The sequence below is a fragment of the Hippocampus zosterae genome, chromosome 16, assembly GCF_025434085.1.
Source record: "Hippocampus zosterae strain Florida chromosome 16, ASM2543408v3, whole genome shotgun sequence".
Classification (NCBI taxonomy): domain Eukaryota; kingdom Metazoa; phylum Chordata; class Actinopteri; order Syngnathiformes; family Syngnathidae; genus Hippocampus; species Hippocampus zosterae.
Genome location: NC_067466.1, coordinates 9,166,407 through 9,181,847, shown reverse-complemented (window position 1 = coordinate 9,181,847; position 15,441 = coordinate 9,166,407). Strand labels below are relative to the sequence as shown.

Genomic DNA, 15,441 nt, shown 5'->3' with positions numbered 1-15,441 from the left:
CTGTATTGTAATGTACTGTACCGTACTGTACTATCCGATAAAACAAATCCATGATGCAATGAATAAGTACATCCCAATACAGCGAGGGATGGTTGTGTGTTTTTAATCAAATACACACTACGTTTGTTCCAAACACAATGATTTAACGCTCATTTAATGCAAACTTGATTGAAGCCAACGTCGCTTCTAAAATCTAAAACGTGGGATGCTTTATTTTATAAGGATTGTTTACTTTGATGAATTGTTCCATAAACGGATTGACACATTCCTGACACAGCGTTACAAGTCTTGCCAGTGCGTGTAATCAGTAAATAGCACATTGACTTGTTTATATTGATTCCCATTAAACTTAAGGTTGACAAATAAAAGAGACCATAAAAATGCACAGCGGACATTGTATATTGACGAGTGTGTATCTCCTCAACCCCTCTTGACTCATCACCTCCATCCTTCAAGGTTGACCATTCATGCCGAATGCCCCATGCACCTGGAAGACTTCCCCATGGATGCGCACGCCTGTCCCCTGAAATTTGGAAGCTGTAAGTTACACTAACAGCAAAAGCTACAGAAGTGTGTGGACTATGTGGGTGTTTTCACATTCAAATCCATTTGAAAAACAAACTAAAGTCAGCCGTCCGTCTCTTGACTCTCATCTGCTTCCCAGATGCTTACACCAACAATGAGGTGATTTATCTCTGGACACAAGAAGATGAGCGCTCTGTTTCTGTGGCTGAAGATGGTTCCAGGCTCAACCAGTATGACCTACTGGGACACGTTATTGGCAAAGAAACCATAAGTTCCAGTACAGGTACAATGCAGAGAATGAAAAGAATATGCAGCACTGGTTAGCACGGTGCTGTGGTTAGTAGTCACTGGCACATCAGGGTAAAAGGTTTCGTGTCGACCGTGTTTAAATTCTAAAGGCCGTCTGGTTGGCGGTTTGAGATTCCCCAAAAATGTGATGTTTGTCTGTGTTATTTCATGAATCTGTACAGGTCAGGATGGGGACTGATTGTTGAAATTCGGCAGAGCACACCGTCAACACTTCAAAGATGGATTGCGCTGATGGAAAATAAGCTCCGATTTCTTTCCATTTTTCTCCGCGATCCAAAAATCAATCCACATTTCCGTCCAATGAGATGCAATTTTTCCTCAAACCTTTGACAACCTCTGCAGGACGGCAACATTATTTTTATAATATAGGATACTGAAGGCTTTGAAAAACAGTTTTCAGTGGGCTTAGAGTCCTGCCTCAGAGTTCAGAACTGATTATCACAAATGCTAGAATGACCATAAAAGTTGGTCAGAGTTCATCAGTGTATAAACAATGAACAGTAACTATGACTGTGGTGAACAGTACAATGTACAGTTAAAAAAAGTCTTACTGGAATGCCTACATAAACAAAAATTTTTGAACTTTTTTTTCTACAGAAAACAATATCAGGCTCCGTTTTGAATTGTAGCCTAAAATGAACAATTCCAAGGACAACAGAATTGGCATTATGTAGCTGAACCAATGGGATCTAGACAAAAAGCCTTGTGTCGGCACTCAGTTGTTATCTGAGCTCGCTCTGAAGGAGTTTTGGCTACACGGGTCAAGTAACAATTGTAAATCGTCAAGACATGAGGAGTCAAAAGCATTTATCTTTATCTGTAGTTCCGAACAAAGTTTAGAAACAACTTTTAGATGGAGAAACGGATTAGTTGTATGTATTCATCAAAAGGTGTGGCTTTGTTGAATATGGCCTGAAGGTTTCTCAAACTGGGGCCAACAATAAGTCAGATAAGCGGTATAAAAATGGGAGGGATGGATGGAAGCCGAACATCACAGACAATTGTAAGATGTGGAAAGTTTTTTGCTACTTGTGACTCTCAGGAGGCAAGTCACTAGGTTACGGAGCTGCGGCAGGTTTGACGAGCGCTTTGAGACTAAACTAACAATGAAACCGCTTTCTTGCAATGCCCTCTGGCCTGTTTTTCCTTGAAGCAAAAGCTGTGCTGTGGGTGGGCAGAAATTCTACTGAGAACTCTTATGTTTGAGATTATCATTATTGTTGTGCTGTATGGTGGATTGAAGGTAAACTACACCGAGGACAAAGGCTTGTTGAAAGAAGAAAAGTGTTGCTACTAAAGGCCAGCGTGAAGATGGATGTTAAATGATTGCTTTAATAAACATTGCACACGCCAAGAAATGTTTTGCTCTCACAAGTCTTTAAAAGAAAAGTCAGCCAGATTTCTTCTCTTAACTCGTTCACTCCCAAAGACGTTTTTAAACGTCTTTTCAGACTTGGTCCAGAATTGGCTGGCACTGAATGAGTTAAGTACCTAACGGGGAGATAGGGAAGTGAGAATGCTATGGTAACCACGGCATTAATATACTTAATTGAATATGTAGAAATGTTCTTGAATTAATGAAGCAGCGTTTCAGCTTGTGTTGCCCGACGATGTCATATAACAGTTTTAATGATGATCTGCTATGTCTTCATTTTTCGTTTTTCCCCTCTCTCCCTCTCTCTCTCTCTCTCTCTCTCTCTGTTGCTTCTCAGGGGAATATGTAGTGATGACAACATATTTCCATTTGAAAAGGAAAATTGGCTATTTTGTGATCCAAACCTACCTTCCCTGCATCATGACAGTCATCCTGTCACAGGTGTCCTTCTGGTTAAACAGAGAGTCGGTTCCTGCACGCACCGTATTTGGTGAGTGCCATCTTGTGCTTTTATTAACCCAGAATGCACCAAATAACAACTGAAGTCTGAGAGGCTGATGGCCGGGTGAGATGGGGCTTTGAAAGGGTGATATAAGAGCAAAACAAATGTGCACGGATGATTTAATTCAATAGGTGGTAATGATCACATTATACAGTCTCCAGATAATCAATCTAATCGAATCCAAACATTGTCATCACTGTCGCAGACTCAGAGATGAGATGCAATTTTCTCATCCCACTTTCTTTCTGTTGCTATTGTGCTGCTCCTATGAGCGAATTACTTTTATTTATTTATTTTGTTTTTTTTTTTTAATAAAGTACAGTTAAATCTGCAATACATTGTTCTGTACAAGGAACAATATTTGGTCATTAATTGGCACCACAGCTGACTATAGTTGGCAGAATGATGACATTTCAAAATAAAACCTCACAAAATATAATTACTGTAACCAGTGGAACTGGCGACCATGTGGCGAGAACGCCTGCCTCACAGTCGAGGGTTCTTTGTCGGAACCTCTGCTCGGTAGCTTTGCATTTTCTCCCCTTGCTTGTCATGTGCAGGTACCGCGGTTAGTGAAGGCTCCAAATTGCTGATACTTGTGGGTGTGAAACTTTTTTTTAAAAAGGTCTACTCGGTGGGGGGCATTGTTTTTGTTGATGATGAAATGTTGATGGAGACAAAATTGCAACAAATGATTTTTTTGCAAATAGAATATGTTATTCTTTCCAATTGCAGTGTTTCCTTTAGTAGGAACACTTCCCTGATATTTTTTTAAAATTCTTTCCTCAGGGGTCACCACCGTCCTCACCATGACGACCCTAAGCATAAGTGCCCGCAACTCCCTCCCTAAGGTTGCCTATGCCACAGCCATGGACTGGTTCATGGCAGTGTGCTATGCCTTTGTCTTCTCTGCCTTGATTGAGTTTGCCACAGTCAACTACTTCACCAAGCGCAGCTGGGCGTGGGATGGGAAAAAAGAGGGCATGGAGGTCAGGGTGAGTGATTGCTGTTTGAAAATTACACATACTGTAGATACGATAGTGATGAACGTGTCCAGCAAAAAAAATGACAGAATTTAGTCTTCTCTCCTCTCTGGCTCCCCACGTTAATTCCGCCTCGAGTACTCCCATCTTTTACCTTTATATTTTTTTTGAAAACCCCTCTCAGAGCTGCTGAGAATGTTGTAAGTTTACACTGGTGGAGGAACAAGGGCAAATTGGAAACTCGGAGCTACCTCTTAAAGTAACCCAGACTACTCTATAAAGGAGCTTTTATTTATTCATTAACAACCAAATGGAACAAGCACAAGTGGGGCGGACCGTGGAGAGCAGAAACAGAGGTAAACTCCCAAAGACACTAGCCCCAATTTAGGATGGCAGCATATGTTCAAGCCCCATTTTAGTTTGCTTAAACCCATTCTGTCAAGATGAGACAGCATCTTGCCGTACAGCATGCTCATTAAAAAAAATAAAAAAAATCACAGGACGCCGACTAAAAAAGTGAGAGTGCATCGAAATGAATCCCTGGAGGCCAATATTACTTTCACGCACAGATTTGTCAATAGCTTGCGCTCTTTTGTGTGTGAGCGGGGAAGACGGAAGAAGTAATTGGATCAGAGCAAGAAAGTTGAAATATAGATGAGTGGAGAAACATTTTGCTGGAAATAGTTAGCCGGGGAATGCTTTTTGTGTTTCAGTCCATTTAGGAATAAGGACTCTGTTCATGCAAATAATGTGGATGCAAATAACGTGGATGCAATAATAATAATAATAAATAGGGTTCATTCAAATTCAGAACAAAAACAGGAACTCAATGTAGGTAATTGGCACCACTGTTCCAATACTTATGGAGAGGAGTGTATTTCTTCAGTCAATAATAACAATAATAATAATACACAAACTCTTTATCTGACCTCATCAGTTTCAACTTTATCAGTGAGTTATGAGTTGTCATTTGGTGCTCTGAGAGGTTGGCAGGAGACAATTTTGTGGCAGAAATATTTTTTCAGTTTTTCAGAATGAAGCAGAGATAAGGAGTCGGGGCTTGGGGAGAGCTGTTTCTTGTTTTCGTTCTGAGGCTTTGTCTTAATGGCAAATGTCTGCGCTCTCTGGGACAATGCTGAGAATGTAGTTGTCATCATAGATAAACAAGAACAGGGTCACGATGGTTGACAAGACACGCTCCCCCGTAATGCCCCACAAGAATTCTACTACTGGAAAGCAAAATGCTCAGACTACTACTATTTTTTTAACCATCTTACAAAAATAAATACATTGTACGAGGGGGATGGGGCTGTAAGGGGAAAAATACTGTCCGCAGTCATCAGAAGCCGAGTTTCAGCCAACGGAACCAAATGATGACTTCATTTGCCACAGGCTCTTTCTTTTTTCGGTCTGATATGGTGAGCTATAGTCGAGTCAGCGTGTACTCATTTACTTTTGAGGTTACACAGCTCCAGTGGCATGTAATTCCCTCTGGGTCGCTAAACAATCTGTTTAACCAACGGGCTAATTAGCTCACCTCAAGCCAGCGGACGGTGGAATATGGCAGGATGGAAGTCTGTGTATTCTTTGATGAAACGAAAAAAGCAACTTGGGATTCATCAGAGCCGATAGGTGCATTTGGCCATTGTGCAATGGGGATGTCCGACATCAAGCTAGTCTCACATTCAGCCCTTGGGATGTCAGACGAGCGACGAAGACATCGATGCTTGTGACCGCTTTGGCTAGTTGGTGCCGTCGACACTCTTTTGCTGAAGCCTTTGTTGCTGCACGTCCTTCTACTGACATTGTACGGGAATAACCGACAAACTCAGCAGACCTTGGACGTTATACCGTAGCTACAGACAGCAATACAAATTGCAACGTGACCTGATAAAAATACAAAAAAAGTCGAGAGAAATCACCATTCACTTTTTTTTTTAAACCAGAAAAATGTCAAAGGCTCCACAGCTACCAGTTTTGCAAGAGCCTAGAATACACCAAATTAATGACACAACCCGCACTTGTAGATCAGTACTTGAGGCAATCAAATATGTCAACACGTCATCTCGAATCATAAAGAAGGTCAGAATATCGCGAGGCTCGGTCTAACACGTCCACACAAAGCCTTGCAAGTAACTTGACATCAAGTGGCACAATCGCCCTCAGGATGCTTAATCACCCCCCCCCCCAAAAAAAAATATGACATTTGCAGATGCGTTGGATTTACTTCATGTGGCAGAGAACAACCAACATACAAGTACAAAAGAATCGTTGGCTGAAAATATGTAGATGAATAAATCTATAATGTGTCGAATTCCGTAAAGCTGACGCGGTATCACCTAATGAAGACATTAGTGATTCCCGACCAGGGTGCCATTGAACACTCATCGTCAGGGGTGCCGTGGGAAATTATAAAATTTTATTTAACGTAATTTGTCCCGAAACTATTATTCCTTTACCCATTACAAATTTGTTCATCTATCTATGCCAGCGACATAATGTGACAGGCTGTGCAATTTAATACTCTTCCGTTAGATGGCAGAAAACAATCAAATAAGTCCTGGTTTATTGCAAGTATATCAACCTTACAAGTTAATTTGTGGCTAAAACTGCGACAAGATTAGTTTTCCCAGGATTCACAATTTTGTGGTATTTTTGTGAGCTCTTTCGGATGTAAATTGGGTGCCTTGGTTCAATCAGGGTTGGAAAACACTGGATTAGATATCCAGTAAATTACAGCAGAAGAAAAACTGGATTTACAGAAGCGGAAAAGGACTATGTGGCTTGTCTGCTAATTTATTGTGCAAAGAACATTTCTAATGCCGTAGACGTTCAGTTATCTACGAATAGAGCCGTGTACTGTAACATATTACAGTGCCATTAGTTTTGCTACTGAGTAAGCCATTTTTTTGATACCCCCACCCGTCAAAAAAGGCACTGCGGTGCTTTTAGGTGTAGTGGAATCAATGTCCTGGAAATGACATCGGTTAGTTATCTAGAGGGCACTGGTGTGACTTTTGTCTTGTCCAAAATTGACTTGAGTTAAACCCCTTTAGGCCTCCTCACTTTTCTTGTATTCGGTGTTCTTCAGTTTTGCAGAGGAAAGTGGAGGGTCAAAACAATGGCAGCATGAAGGGAAAACAACAATTTCATGGCATGGTGATGTCTACTGCTGATAGTATTGTCACAACAGTCATTCGAAAGCGGTCTATTTTTTATTTCGGTGTACAGTTTGGAATAGTAAACCCCATCGTGTGGATTTCAATAGCTGTGTCATTATTATTATGTTAAGCACCGCCCCATGACCTGACTCTAAGTACGCTGCACTCACACTGACAGAAGGGTGGGACAGGTCAGTTATTGCGGTACCCTTTATATTTTTCAGCAATGGGAATGCAAATATTGTGTAAAGAACGTGATTGCTTGGTAGAAAAGGGGCTTCGCAGTTTCTACACGATGGCGAAACTTTGTGGCGTATCGTCGTGGCCGCATTGTGGCTTTTCAAGATTAAATCTTTGAGTTGATGCGAATATTAGGTCGGACCAAAACATTCAGTGATGAGAACCGCATAAAGAGATGCGCCATGAAGCAATCGGCAGCGGAAACAGGGGACATCAGTTATGCTAATGAAAAGATGGAGTGAAGGAAGGAGAGGGGGAGGGAGGGAAGTAAAGTCAAATGAAGCTGAAAAAGTAGAACAAAAATTAAAGCTGTGGCCTCAAAGTAGACAAAAATAGGGAGCACTGAAATGTACCAGGGACTTTACAAATGGCAAGAGTGGGAAGTAAAGGTGTGAATTGAATGGCCACCTTATTTTATGGGACTTTTGTTTCTCTTTTTTGGATGCCATCTGTTATGCCTTGAACACTCCATATAGTACTAGCACATTTACCGTTAATGCATGTACTTAACATGAAATAGTTGCGTCGGAATGTGCTGTAACCATACATAGAGTGTTGCACATCTGCCATGTTGTGAATATTTAATATTTAGTACATGGTCATCAAGAAAGTTGTAAATGTTCTTAATGCGTAGCATAATTCATATGACACACAGTACAGTGGAACTACGGTACAACACGATCCAATTCAAGGTCGCTGTTTGACCTCCAATTGGTTCAGGCCAACTCGTCTCCATTGTATAACTTGCATGAACTGGACAGGCGATGTTTTAATTTTTGTCAAATGTGAACTTTCTCATGTTGCTGCATAAAAGCGGTTAACCAGTGTTAACAGTTAGCATGCGAGACATAAACACTCAGCTGTAACAGTAATGATGTCGGTGCGATGCCCTCGGTGACTTGCAACGCATGTCACCGGAGGAGGAAGTATTGTACATTCAGCAGGGCTGACATTTCTCAATGTTAAGGCACAAATAAGATGTTCTTCAATTGAAATTCTCATGGGTGTGAGGTGCGAGGATATTCTGAGACTCCGTTACAGCCTCACACACACACACAGCCACTGTATGCACTATAGAAAAGTAAAACTTGCGCCGCCATCAATCTTGCTGCCCTACTTGTCCCCCCCCACCCCACCCACCCACTCCCCACCACCCCCCGACGGTGTGTGCAGCCCGTTTTTAGCGCTGCAAGGATTATGAAATCATCCTATGGTAAAGGTTTGGTAAATAAGTGTATCCCTGTGCAAATTCAGCATGACAGTCTGAAGCTTCCTTTCAACAGAGAGTATAATGGTTTCTCCGTACAAGTACAAAGATGTCAGCTTCTTCTCTCATATAGCCTGTGCCATGTTTGTTTTATCGTGAGTTGTTTGCCTGAAGAGGCCTAGCTGCGTTCATTGATTTGTCAGACATGACTACAGGCATTGTTATCCCCCCTATCCCCCCACCTTTTTTTCAATGCTCTATGCTGCAGCTGACAGCAAAGTCACACGCCAGCTGACCCAGTACAAGTGATGCAAGCGTTTTTTTTGTTTTGTTTTTTTTCCAATGGAAGCACTTTTTATACCATTTCACAGCTGAATAATATGGTCATGACCTCTCTTTTTTTTCTGCAATCAAACCTTGTGTGATGCAGATTTAATGGACAATCGTGGAAAATGTACACGCTAGATTGATGAATAGAGCATGTCATTTGGGTAACTTTTAATATAATTGGTAAACTTTTTTTCTTTTCTACTTTTCTTTTCAGGAACCGTTTCAGGCTAACATGGCCAGGATTAACGATATGGTTAGGCTTTTGTTTTGCTCTTGTGTGTGTCGTGTCTCGTGGTGTTGCTTCTATTTCCTCTTTATGAGTTCAAATGGAAGTATTGTGGAGTCCGCTGCCTTTTCTCCTAACAACTATTGCTGCTTTCTCTTCTTTTCAGAGAAGAGAATCTGCAAGTCTCTCCAAAAAGGCAAACAACACTTTCAACATTGTTGGAACAACCTACGCCATCAACGTAGCAAAAGACCAAGGTTTAACAACCATTTCTAAGAGTGCCGCTACCGGGGCACCGGCCAAACACTCCTATCTCCATAAAATGGACGATCCCTACACAGAAGCCAAGAAGTCTTACAACCGAGTCAGCAAAGTGGACAAGATATCGCGCATCATTTTCCCCATCCTTTTCTTCATCTTCAACTTGGGCTACTGGGCCACATACGTGAACAGGAAGCCGGCAATCATAGAGGCAAACAACCCCAACTGAATTTGATCCAAAATCAATCTTGAATGGGTTTAGGAGAAGGAGAAAGGTTTGATGGAAGCCATGAAAATCTTAACGTGTACGTGTGCGTGTGCGTGTGCGTGTGCATACAGTGGTACCTAATTTGCGAGTGCCCTAACTTAAGAGAGGTTCCGGGTTGGAATGTGGCTTGGTTGATTTATGTTTTTGTTTGTTTATTTTGCTTTGTGTTGAGAGTCAAAATTTCCACGATAAGTGAGCTTCAAATACACTGTCACTCAAGTGAAGTAGGAATAAAAAAAACGAGAACATTTGACGTACAGTAATGCCTGCAAAGTTTACATATGTGTGCAAGGGGGTAGAGGCCAAAGTCACTTTCTGTCATTTATTGAACATAAAAATTGAACATACAAATACAAAATGTCTCATTTTCAAAACTGACTCGAGCGCCTGACGTCCCACAAGGCCGTTTCCCTTCAAGGCCGCAGACACACGAATACTGCAGTGCGTACAGTAATTACACTTCATAAAGCGAGTTTGTTTACTTGCGTTGTATTTTTATTTATACACACACGCACACACAATATATATCTATATATATATATGTGTGTATGTGTGTGTGTGTGTGTTAAATCTCATCAAATCCAATAGAGGAGCTGCCTTTACGAAGATAATATTGCAATTGAGGGTGGTGGTTATGAAGATAATTGTGCTAAGGTTTGTAGTGGTGGCATCATGCCAAAATTGTTTGCCCCAATTTTGCTACTATAGACTGCAAATTTCCCCAATGTGGGACAAATAAAGATTATCTTATCTTATCTTATATCATTTCTGTCATATGTCTTAACTCATTCACTCCCAAAGACGTTTTTAAACGTCTTTTCAGATTTGGTCTAGAATTGGCTTAGAAAAAATAAAACATCTATTTTGCATCACAGCAAACAGTAATTGCCAACATGTTGGTGTGTGCTATCACCTCTGACGCTGTCAATTCAAATGGACCCAAATGGACCCTCCGACAAGCATGAAGGCTTTTAGTATTGTTACGATTGTCATTTCTTGATGAGTTTGTTCGCGCCATTATGACCCCCCCAAAAAAACCTGCACAAAATGTTCTGTTTTGTTTTATGGAGTATTGCTACACAAAATCTACAGCATCATGAAACATTTTGATGCTGACCAGTTTTGTTTGAACAGTCAGTATCTCATCGAATGGAGCCGTCTTCTGGGGCATCCAGGAAAAAAAAATGTCACTGCCCATTATTTGTACAGTGACACATCACAGCCATGAAGTGGAAATTCCCATCCTAAATACAAGAAATTAGCACGCTAACGAACATACGGGCATTCTAGTAAATATCTTTGTAAAGGCAGCATTTTTTAGATTGAGAATTAACACTCTGCACATTCTGTGTATGTGTTGTGATATTTTGCTCGCCCATGAACACGGAGGGGCAAACGCTCACATGAAGCTACCATGGCTGTGAGGGAGTTTAATTTCACGATACCCTCTTTTACACAGTTCGGCAATTTGCTGTTAATGTGTTTCCAAGAGAAAGAAGTACAATGCCAACAAAAGGGAAGGACAGAACACAAAGGTTCTGTGTAAAAGTCTACAAAGGACTAGTGGAATGAGTGGAAATATACAGTAAGCAATCTAAAGCCCCCCCACTGGTGTGGCATCACGCTACCTTTGTTCCGTTCTGTGTAAACAAGCAAAGCGGCGTTGCGGCAGACTCATTTCTACTGCGATGTTATGCAATCTCTGCGTCAAAGAGGACGGTGTTGCAGTTGTTTTCTTCTCTCATTGACAGTAGCTCTGGCCCCGTTTCCTGTTGTGAGTAACAAAGTAGTCCATCGTTGTATCTTGACCGCTTGTCATTTTGTAAAATAGTGAAAATTGTTTTCTCTTTCTCTGTTTTGCAAGCACGTGGTTTCAGGTTGTCATCGTTGCGCCCAGGTGAAAACGGGAATTAATAACATGCATGCACGCACACTCACATTATGCAGAGGATGCAATCCAAGACATCCAAAGAGCTGTTCTATGGTTGCTTACGTGTGGTCTGGGAGTAGGGAGCAGCCCCAGTATAGTGCCATATAGGAACATCATTAATAATCTTCGGTGTCTGGACTTCAACTCAAACTGAATCTCATCAGAGCCAAAGTGGTATCATCCAGAATTGCGGTAGCCTGTGCATTTTCACGTCCAGTGGCTCTAGCTTGCTGATTATGGTTTTGCTTAAAAAGGGAGCCAAGTGCCTTGGTGAAAATACGGACAACATAAATGGGGCGGGGGGGGGGGGGGTTATCTTTTTGTGCTTTTTCACACATTCATAACAAAACGCCATCATTAGCTAAGACTGGAGCCCAGGTTTTTTTTCTGTTTGTCATAGAAATTAATACAATTGGGTGTTTTATACTGTCAATGTATATTAAGAGCGAGAGAAGAAAAAATATTGAGTATATTTTTCCTTATAGTTTTACTAAATTGCATCTGCGCTGTCAGTGGTTACTTGTGTTTTTCTGCCTATCCAAAAAGCAATGTTTTTTTTTTTTTTTACTCAAGCAATTTCTGTACTTGTTGAACAACGTTTCTGTTTTTGTCATAGACAAGCGCTTGCCAAATATACAGATAAGCACTATCAATTTGTATCATTGTAGTGACGCCAGACCTAGTGGGGGAAAATATTTGGTCGATTGCTCATGTACGACACTTTTTTGTTCGTTTATTTCAACCAATAGAACTGAGCAGCAAAGTTGCCTTTATGTTGATACTCAACACATATTATGATCCACTAGCAGTTTTTCTGGAAATGTTGCACCATGCTATTTGTCAAAACATCTTTTGAAACAATTTTCAGGAGTGAATGAAAGAATAATTACAGTAGCAGCCTGTGCTATGCCTCTCTTAAAGTTGTCTTACTGTCGCAAAACAAACAAAAAAAAAAAACAATTACAGTGTATCAGTCAAAACTTAATGCAATCTGTACACGTGTGTCCTCAAAACGCAGCCTCACCTAATGTTATATGCAGTATTCCGCTCAAGCAGCTCTTCGTGTCTGTGTTCTTGTGGTTCAGCCAATTTACTCACCGCTGACCCACTCACAGCCCCCGAGACACCGTCATAAATGAAGAAGGCATATTTATGTGATGTTCATTTACACCAACAAGGTTATGAAAGTGCTTTTTACCCACATTTGCCAGCATGCAAATTTGATGAGTCTGCTTTACCTGCAGCTCGGTAACAAATGTAATCCCTTCATGAAAGTTCGTTCCTAGGTAGCGTCATTCAGAGCATATTTTAAGAAGTGACAACAGGGTCAGCATAAATACAACATAGAGAATATTGTCAGACTACAGTGATCAATGGCTGACTTAGGTTATTTACCAACATTTTTTTTTGGTCACATCATGTTGTGACAGGCGGCACTGGTTTCAGCAACTCCACCCCTGCAGGGATTTTAAATTATTTGACTCTGGTTAATTATGCATTGCGGGGGACTGAAATGAACCATTCCATCTCGGAGAGCAAGTGTCAAAAGTCTCTGTCCTCCAAGGGGATCACAGAAGCCTGTGAGTAGTAGTAGGAGTCTACGTAATCATTTCCAGACAAAACGGAGTCAAATAGAACAGTGTAAAAAAAACATTCTAAACCACTTTTGCATCATGGGGGGAATTTAAGAAGCTGTTCAATATTCGGGAAAAAAGTCCTATGTGTCGAACTTAATCAAGACTTGCATTCAATGATATATGACAGGCCGAGAAAAATGGTATATGACAGGGATAGACGGATTATACAATACAATACAATACAATACATTCTGATTTATATAGCGCTTTCACAACAGCGGCAGCTGTAACAAAGCGCTTTACAAAACAGTTAACATAAAGTAAAATAATAAACACAACACATAACATAAAACACAAACAGTCGTGCAGTCCTAACCACTTTTCCGTCACACGCTTTGTTGTTTGAAGCGGTTTGAGATGAAAGAGGAGAGAATCAAAGTGTCCTTTAACCAGTGGATCAGAGACGTCATGCTCAAAATGAGCACACGTCGGCTACAAGCTAAGTTTCAAAGTCAACAAGAAGCTGTAGCATCCATTGACGAAAAAAGAGATTGGTTCACTTCTCCTGTCCCATGGAAATCCACTTCAATTCCAAGCGGCGACTCACGGTTCCAAATACGCATCGGTGCTCTTCGCCAACGCTCCTCTCTCCTCATCCTCAACTTCAGCGGCCATCCATCCAGCCGCACCGACGCCAACTGTCCAACAGCGCTGACATAGCCACTGAACAAATCGGGGTTGTGAAAAATGCTGCCCATTACTGGCGCAAAAAACACAAGCGCCCCAGGTCTGTCCAGCACCGACAGTCAATGGCGCCGACATTCGTCCCAATCAAAATCTGTGCTGGTACAGGCGTGCTGCCGAGAAGGCGCAACCACCAAGCACAGATACTGCTCCTTTGACGAATGTCGTGGCCAAAAAGCGCTGAAAACAGTCCATATCAGGTCCACACGATCAAACAACAAACAACATGTGACAAAACAAAAGACAAAAACAGCAAAAAAGAACAAAAAAGCAAGGCTCTTGAAGAGCACTTGCCGAAGGCTGCCTACTCGGGCGCCATCTTGGAGAAAAAAAAGAAAAAAAAAAAAAAATTGACTTGATTGACTTTTGTTAAACGTTGTCACCAAATGGGCATTTACATGCCACCTCTAGATGCTTATTAACATAAAAAGTAACACATTGTGACTCTAACCACTGACAGCTGTATATATAGCTTTATGCATTCCTGATATTTTATACAGTATTATTTCCACTGATATGAAGTGGCGTATCAAAAGACAGATGTTCAGTTTGCGATGCACTTATTGACCGAGCGTAACCTTCATTATAATTGCAGTCTTAATGAGATCCAAAAGCAAACAACTGACCTCTACAAAGATTAGAGTTCCGCATCATATGTACCTGGACCTTATTTGGCTTCGTAAGACGGGAAAAGGTGAGAGGTACCTTTCAAAAGGCATGTGAATAAATTTAGAGAATTTATAGATCGACTGGGCAGCCAAAGTAAGACACCGAATGTGGACTTGGTTAATACTGTACATCACAGAATATTCAGGCAATCTACAGATGCTGTACTATGCAAACATGCCCCCTAGGGATCATAACAGAAAGAGGATGTCATCGGAGCGATCTCATTTGACACGTGGTACATTTATGATGACAATGACATCATTTTCATTTTAAAACATGTGGAAGAATAACATCATTTGACACCCACTGACGTGCGTAGGTGTTTTTGATGTACAGATGTTGAATTAGAGATCTCACTAGATTGTGCCAGTACACCAAAAGTTGGGTTGGCAAATGTACCCTGATATCTACAATATGTATGCCTGTATGCAAACACACAATTATGACGTAATTTTGAATTGGTCCAATTGAATACTTTTTGTTTTTCCTCAGTACAGAATCCCAGATTAGCTTTTGCTGCAAATCTTGTTTGTCCGTCTGTGCATGGCAAGAACACTCACTTTTACATCTTTTTGTATGGACATGTTTAGCCCCCGAATTAACACTGAAATGTCCAAACTGAACTGAGAGTCAGTGTTCGTGATCAACTGGATTCGACTGCACTATCGACATGCTTGAGTTTGGTGTGTTTTATCATGTTATTTTCCCAATAGGGCCAGAGTTAACTATAATGAAACCATGTCATTGCACCGAGACACATATGAAAAGTATATGAACATACAGTATAGAGATATTTATGCTATTTAGTACCGCTTACGGGTTACACGACCTAACCTCTAAAATGTTGATGCAATGGATGGGTAGCGCAAATACAGTATATCAAATAATACTGGATAGCTGAGAAAAAAAATGTCGTGAATTTGTAGATATTGTGGACTCAATTCCAATAGTTTGTGAATATGGATATGTCACGTCATTTATTTTTTGAATCGGATAACCGTAGCGCTGTCTCATGTTCGGCTCTGTAACACTGGGTGTTATAGTGTTTTTTATGACGTGCAGTAGATATGATTCACGAGTCTACTAACAAGATCGGTATCTTGTGTGCACTTTTTTTTCAACACTTAACTGTGA

General features: G+C 40.9%; 1 protein-coding gene across 5 annotated transcripts in view; it reads left to right on the top strand.

Moving 5' to 3' along the window:
- LOC127588623 (gamma-aminobutyric acid receptor subunit alpha-3-like) overlaps positions 1 to 12,277 on the top strand; it is a 57,637-nt gene extending 45,360 nt beyond the window's left edge. For 2 of the 5 annotated variants that reach the window (XM_052047413.1, XM_052047414.1), the window contains exons 6-11: positions 457 to 539; positions 665 to 808; positions 2,547 to 2,699; positions 3,501 to 3,706; positions 8,847 to 8,885; positions 9,025 to 12,277. In XM_052047413.1, coding sequence (XP_051903373.1) covers positions 457 to 539; positions 665 to 808; positions 2,547 to 2,699; positions 3,501 to 3,706; positions 8,847 to 8,885; positions 9,025 to 9,348 — 949 coding nt within the window. In that variant the 3' untranslated portion in view covers positions 9,349 to 12,277. The remainder of the gene's footprint in view (positions 1 to 456; positions 540 to 664; positions 809 to 2,546; positions 2,700 to 3,500; positions 3,707 to 8,846; positions 8,886 to 9,024) is intronic. The other 3 variants (XM_052047415.1, XM_052047417.1, XM_052047416.1) reach the window with 3 other exon arrangements.
- Positions 12,278 to 15,441: the final 3,164 nt, after the last annotated feature.